Below are 6,917 nucleotides of genomic sequence, written 5' to 3'. Positions count from 1 at the left end.
GATCGTGCCACTGCACTCCAGCCTGAGCAACAGAGTGAGACTCTGTCTCAAAAAAATTAAAAATATAAGACCAGGCACAGTGGCTCACGCCTGTAATCCCAGAACTTTGGGAGGTGGAGGCAGGTAGATCACAAGGTCAGGAGATCAAGACCAGTCTGGCCAAGATGGTGAAACTCCATCTCTAGTAAAAATATAAAACTACAAAAGTTAGTCAAGCATAGGTGCCTGTAATCCCAGCTACTCAAGGAGGCTGAGGCAGAGAATTGCTTGAACCCAGGAGATGGAGGTTGCAGTGAGCTGAGATAGTGCCACTGCACTCCAGCCAGGATGACAAAGTGAGACTCCATCTCAAAAATATAAAGAATGGGACTTTTCAATTTTTTGGCTCCCTGATCTAGTATTATTTTGATTTATGATTTCTGCCTTTGATGTTGGGTTTATAGAAGCCTGATTATATTATTTATTTATTTATTTATTTTATTTATTTAATTTTTTTTGAGACAGAGTTTCGCTCTTGTTACCCAGGCTGGAGTGCAATGGCACGATCTCGGCTCACCGCAACCTCCGCCTCCCGGGTTCAGGTAATTCTCCTGCCTCAGCCTCCTGAGTAGCTGGGATTACAGGCACACGCCACCATGCCCAGCTAATTTTTTGCATTTTTAGTAGAGACGGGGTTTCACCATGTTGACCAGGATGGTCTCGATCTCTTGACCTCGTGATCCACCCGCCTCGGCCTCCCACAGTGCTGGGATTACAGTCTTGAGTCACCGCGCCCGGCCTTATAATTTATTATTTAAACATTTTCTTTTTTTCTATCAGTTCTTACATTCACATTTTAAAATTATTTATTTATTTAGAGACAGGGTCCTGCTCTGTCGCCCAGGCTGGAATACAGTGGCACAATCACAGCTCACTGCAGCCTCCTGGGCTCAAGTGATCCTCCCACCTACCTCAACTTTCCTGAGTAGCTGGGACTACACGCATGTTCCACCACACTTGGCTAATTTCTTAATTTTTGTAGAAACCAGGTCTTGCTATGTTGCCCAGGCTGGTCTAGAACTCCTGGCCTCAAGCAATCCACCCACTTTGACCTCTCAAAGTGCTGAAATTACAGGTGTGACCCACAATTTTAGTTTACAACAGGAACCTGGGGGGGTAAATCAAATAATCCTGCCTCAGCCTCCTGAGTAGCTGGGATTATAGGCACGCGCCACCATGCCCAGCTAATTTTTTGTATTGTTAGTAGAGACGGGGTTTCACCATGTTGACCAGGATGGTCTCGATCTCTTGACCTCGTGATCCACCCGCCTCGGCCTCCCAAAGTGCTGGGATTACAGGCGTGAGCCACGCGCCTGGCCCAATACTCTTGTTTCTTTTGTCCTACTTGTCCCCATTAAAGTCCCATGCCTGTGAAAGAAGTTTAGGCTAGGAGTCCTATGTTACACATTTTCTTCTCCTTTTATAGTGGTACAATGAAATATTAGTCATCTCTCCATATCCAAGAGAGATTTGTTTCAGGACCCCCTCTCCCATACCAAAATCCACAGATGTTCAAGTTCCTAATATAAGATGGCATGTTTACATACAACATCCTCTCTTATATTTTTTAATCTCTAGATTACTGACAATACAAATGCTATGTAAATAGTTGTCATATTTTGTTGGGTTTTATTTGTATCTGTATTGTTGTATTATTATTATTTTCTTTCTGAATACTTCTGATGGGAGGTTGGTTGAATTTGTGGATGCAGAACAGCCGATACAAAGGTTTGATTGTAGTTAATTCGGCTCTTTCCTTTTGTTTTACAGTACTGCTCCTTGCAGAGCAGGGCTATCTCATAGGCAGTGACCCCAGAGTCGGCTACTTCAGCATTTTCATGAAGGTAAATCTTATATATCCCCAATGCAACAATATCTAGGCTGTTGAAGGTAAAAAGAAAAGAGAAATCCCATGAAACTAGGTCCAGCTTTTGGCAATTGAAGTTCGGATAACCTGGTCTTTCCCTTTCTGCAGCAGAGATTGCAAAATGGCTACAAGACTTGGTGCAGCAACCCCTCTGGACAAATTCCAACGCCGAAATTCTAGTGCTATACAAATAACTCCCAGAAAAAAAAAAGTCTGCCTCTGATTACTTACCATACAATTTAATATTCCAAATTTCTTTCATGTAAGTAACACTCCAGACAATTGTTTTCTGAAAATATTCTCTGAAATCCTGATAATGTTCCCAGGCCACATTTTCGATTTTGTTTTCTCTGTAGAACACCACTCCTGAGTATGTACCAAAGCAGACACTCAACAAATGTTTCAATAACAGCGTTCAACAAATGTAATCAATAAATGGGTCGATGGGGACAATGGAGGCAGGGCAGAGCAATTAGAGAAGAATCGGGATCTAAACTGATCTTGGCGGCAGGGGACAAGGAAACTAAGCTGATCTGAGTGGTTCCATAGTCACCTCCTGCTCAAAGCCCCGGGACAGCTTACCCTTGCTCTCAGCGAGGTCAGTGAGGCCAGCGTGGCCCGGGGCGGAACTGCCTCGCTCCCATTCCGGCCACGCCCCAGTCCGCTCAACCTTCGGGCCTAGCCGAGAAGCTCCTCTGTTCCCAGGGCCGCGCTTCTCTTCCTCCTCCCTGCCTCACTGCTGCCGGCCACTCAGATCTCACCCGAGGTGACTTCCTTGGGGGTCACCTGACCTCCCTGCCCAGGTCTAGTCTCCAACATTTCAGCCCCCCAGCACAGCACTGACGTCATTTCGCGGATTCCTCCATCCTCGCGTCTCCTAACCAGACCGGAAGCTTCCGGAGGGCAAGCCTGTGTACACAGGTTGGAAGACTTGTCCCAGACCACCCTGCAGGCGGCTTCGGTCCCCGGAGACCTAACAGCGCCTGCCTCGAAGCCCACTTGAGAATGAGTTGGGCATAGGTGACCCTGCGGGGCCCTGTGAGGAACGTCCACACCCACTCGGAGACCGGTTTCCCCTCTCCGGCTGTATCAGCCCACCCAAAGGGTAAAGTCTCAGGGGGCCCGGAAGGGCGTGGTGGTTCACGCCTGTAATCCCAGCACTTTGGGGGACCAAGGTGGGTGAATCACCTGAACTCAGGAGTTGGAGTCCAGCCTGGCCAACATGGCGAAAACCCGTGTCTACTCAAAATACAAAAGTTAGCCGGGCATGGCGGCGCCTGCCAGTAATCCCAGCTACCCGGGAGGCGGAGGCAGGAAAATCGCTGGAACCCGGGTGCTGGAGGTTGCAGTAAGCCCAGATCGCGCCACTGCACGATCAGCCTGGGCGACAAAGCTACAGCCTGGGCGACAAAGCGAGATGACGTCTCAAAAAATAATTAAATAACAAAAACGTTTCGGCCTGGCGCGGTGGCTCCCGCCTGTAATCCCACCCAGCACTTTGGGAAGCCGAGGCGGGTGGATCACCTGAGGTCAGGAGTTCGACACCAGCTGGACCAATATAGTGAAACTCCATCTCTCTTAAAATTTTTTTTCATGGGACCCCCCCAAAGAAATCACGTATTTACATGTAAATACATAAATCCTGGGAGGTGGTGTGATTGGTGGAATCTCGATTTCCTCAAATGAACCGTGAGAATGATATTTTGAGAATTCAGTTACTAAAAGGAAGAGCCCAGCTTTCTAGCCCCGTGGGCTAGAATATCTCGATCAGCGTTGACTATTGTCATTATCGATTGTTATTTAAAGGCTTTCTTGGACTTTGTTTTACCTCCTCTTAAAAACTCTTCAGTCCCATTGTCTGACCCTCCTTAGGGCCAATCCTCTCATCTCCATTACAATGAAAGCATGTGGTTTCCTGTAATCGTCATACTTCACCTTGGTGGAAAGCTGATCACCAGCTGCAAACTCAAAAAAAAAAAAAAAGAAAGAAAACCGCTCCAAGGCAAACAAAGCTTTTCACCTTCAGACTATTACTTCCAGTCTGACCAACATGGTGAAACCCTGTCGCTACTAAAAATACAAAATTAACCTTGCTTAGTGGCCTATAATCAGGAGGCTGAGGCAGAAGAATCACTTGAACCCCCAGGGCGGAGGTTGCAGCGAGCTGAGATTGCACCACTGCACTGCAGCTTGGGTGACAAGAGCAAAACCATGTTATTAAAAAAAAAAAAAAAGTAATGTATTCATCTAACCTTTGTAAAAGCGAAAGATTGGGAATAAACTCAAAAGTCATTTTGTAGAGAATTAAGAGAATCCAGCTGTAAAGAAGGGAAAATAATCTACAGTATAATTGCTTGTATATGCATTTTTTAAACTCTGGAATAGACAGTCAAGAAAATACTGCTTTTAATTTTTAGGAAGTAGGAAATGCATGAATATGAAATGAGATAGGAGGGAGACTTTTATCATTTTAGATTTTTTGATACAGATTTTCCTTTTGCCCAGGGTAGAGTGCACTGGCATGATCATAGCTCACTGTAACCCCAAGTTCCTGGGCTCAAGCTAACCTCCTGCCTCAGCCTCTTGAGTAGTTAGGACTACAAGCATATGCCACTATGTCCAGATTATTTTTTGAGATGGAGTCTCTTGTCACCCAGGCTAGAGTCTAATGGCATGATCTCGGCTCACTGCAACCTCCACCTCCAAGGTTCACTCCACTCCAGCCTGGGCAACAAGTGGGAAACTCAGTCACACACACCTGCTACTCTGACAATGGTCCTGACTTCATGTGTCTGTGTGTGTGTGTGTGTGTATATATATATATATATATATATATGTAATTTTTTTTTAGACGGGGTTTCACCATGTTGGTCAGGTGGGTCTTTAACTCCCGACCTCAGGTGATCCGCCCACCTTGGCCTCCAAAGTGGATTACAGGCATGAGCCACCATGCCCAGCCGACTTCCCATATTTTTGTTGGAGACATTTGCTTTCCAGCTTATGTACAAAATATCAACGATTTTGGTTTGTTTCCAAGTGAGTCCAGGTCAGTTGAGACAATCATTACATCTCCGATAGATTTTTACTTCAGTTTTGCATCTCAGGACCCTGGCTCGTCTACGTTTTGACCCTAACCCCTAAAGTGTGCCTTTGGACCCTCTTTTTGTCTTTGGAGGGTTTCAGTTAAGGATTAAGCTCAGGGCCACACCTCAGCTGTGTTTGAGAGATATTTAAGGTAGTACCTGCAATCCATCAGCCACACTGATCTACTTACTGATTTAAAACTTTATTGTTAATTTTTAAAATGGGGAAGAAAAACTTTTATTGGCAACCATCAAAGATATTCACAAGACTCAGACCCAAGGTAGAGACCCCTAAACAGATGACTTTCCCTCAACTCCTCAGGCTGGAACAGATTTTAAACCAAGCTGAAGAAATCACTCCAGCTCTGGCCACAAACTAATCTCTACATCCTGGTCTTCATCCTGGTTGGAAGCTGGTTCACTTCATCCAAGAGCTTAGTTCGAGGGCATTCATGGCTTCCTCAAGTTTGAGCATCCCTGCACCAGAAATAGCAACAGCTGCGTGAGTATGGGGGAAGACAATAAGAACCCGGACGGTTCTCCGCCTCTTTCAGGGTTCGTTTCTGGGACTTCTGGACCAGGCGTTCTGAGAGTCAGGCCCGGAACCTCGGAACCCCAGACTACTCGGCCCATTTGAACATTCTCCAAGAAACTGAAGGGGCGGGGAGACGGTTGAAATAGCTCAGATAACCCTGCCCAGGGGGTCTAGCACCGGCCACTTCTCCTCATAGTCTCACTCCTAGGTCTTCAAGACCAACGGCTGGCATTCTGGGGCCCCCATTCCCAAAGGGGCCTCGGGAAGGCCCAGACGCCAAGGACGCCCCTGGTGAGGCCCAAGTTGCGGGCAGCGAACAAGAGAGAGGAGAAAGACCACAGAGCTGGAGGACAGGCCAGAAGCGGTCCCCACGAGCCTGTGTTTGCGTACCGGGTCCCCAGGCCTCTCACCTCGCTCCTGGCGCTGGCGGTGCCACTCAGCCATAGACTGGAGCATCCATTTGGCCCGGAGCTTGTATATATAGGAGCCGTAAACCACGACCTCGGTGAAGCCTGGAGACTCCAGAGCCTTCAGCTCGAGCATGGCCTTGCTCACCTGCTCGATGTAAGGGATTCGACATCCGTCCCGGCCTGTTGGGGGAAAAGAATGAGGGCCCCGGGCCGGCTGAGACGCCCGGGCCGGGGCATCCCCGCCAGTACTGGGCACACTTACCGAACATGGCTTCCAGCAGCCGCGTCTGGACCTGAAACACTTCTGGATCTTTCAGGTCTTCGGGAACTTTCACCCACGGCGGGATAGTTCTACGTTCCGAGAGCGTTCCCATCTTATGACCCTCACAAGCAAAAACCACGCTCCAGCGCAAGCCAGGCCTGGCCGCGCCTCTACGCTGGTAAAGCCTCACACCTGGAGGCCCCTCCCCCAGCCCGGCCCCGCCCCCAGCCCGGGCCGGGACCCTGAGTCCGAGCCCCGCCGCCCTGGCTGCGGTCCAGCAGGTTGCAGTCTCTTCTGCTTCCCGCGACCTCCGGATAGCCTCACCCAGGCCCAGCTGCCTGCAAGTTAACTAGGATTTCCACCTGCGTTGACCTGTGTCGTTTGCATCAGAATCCCGTGGGCTTGGGAATGGCTAGGGGAAGGGCGCTGTTGACTCTTCTTCTAGGGAACAACCCGTGGGGCCTGAACCTGTGAAAAAGGGCGTCCAGGCTTCAGGGTGCGAGGACTACGCAGTAGCTGAAGAATCGACTGCCTGCCTCCCATGTTCCAAAGGAGGGTCGGTATCCCCTGGGACCTAAGGAGCGGGACCCACTGCTCTGCTTTGCTGGCGACCTGGCAATGTCCCGGAAACTCTGGAGGAACTCGTGCCATTGAACAATGAAGAAACCGAAATTTGGAAATTTCGTTATCTTACCTGAAGGGATTAGCATTCCTCGAAGCC

The 6,917-nt window shown here is 48.6% G+C and overlaps 1 protein-coding gene across 1 annotated transcript; it reads right to left on the bottom strand.

Moving 5' to 3' along the window:
• Window positions 1-5,176: 5,176 nt before the first annotated feature.
• On the bottom strand, window positions 5,177-6,434 carry DPPA5 (developmental pluripotency associated 5). The gene is made up of 3 exons (XM_032275519.1): window positions 6,197-6,434; window positions 5,935-6,114; window positions 5,177-5,466 (listed from the first exon to the last, which is right to left on the bottom strand). The coding sequence occupies exons 1-3, from the start codon at window positions 6,306-6,308 to the stop codon at window positions 5,408-5,410; spliced, it is 351 nt and encodes a 116-aa protein (XP_032131410.1). The 5' UTR covers window positions 6,309-6,434; the 3' UTR covers window positions 5,177-5,407.
• Window positions 6,435-6,917: the final 483 nt, after the last annotated feature.

Source organism: Sapajus apella, unplaced genomic scaffold, assembly GCF_009761245.1.
Source record: "Sapajus apella isolate SASKATOON/1434 unplaced genomic scaffold, GSC_monkey_1.0 scaffold6, whole genome shotgun sequence".
NCBI lineage: Eukaryota > Metazoa > Chordata > Mammalia > Primates > Cebidae > Sapajus > Sapajus apella.
Note: the sequence above shows the minus strand (reverse complement) of the source record. Positions and strands in the feature narration are given on the sequence as shown.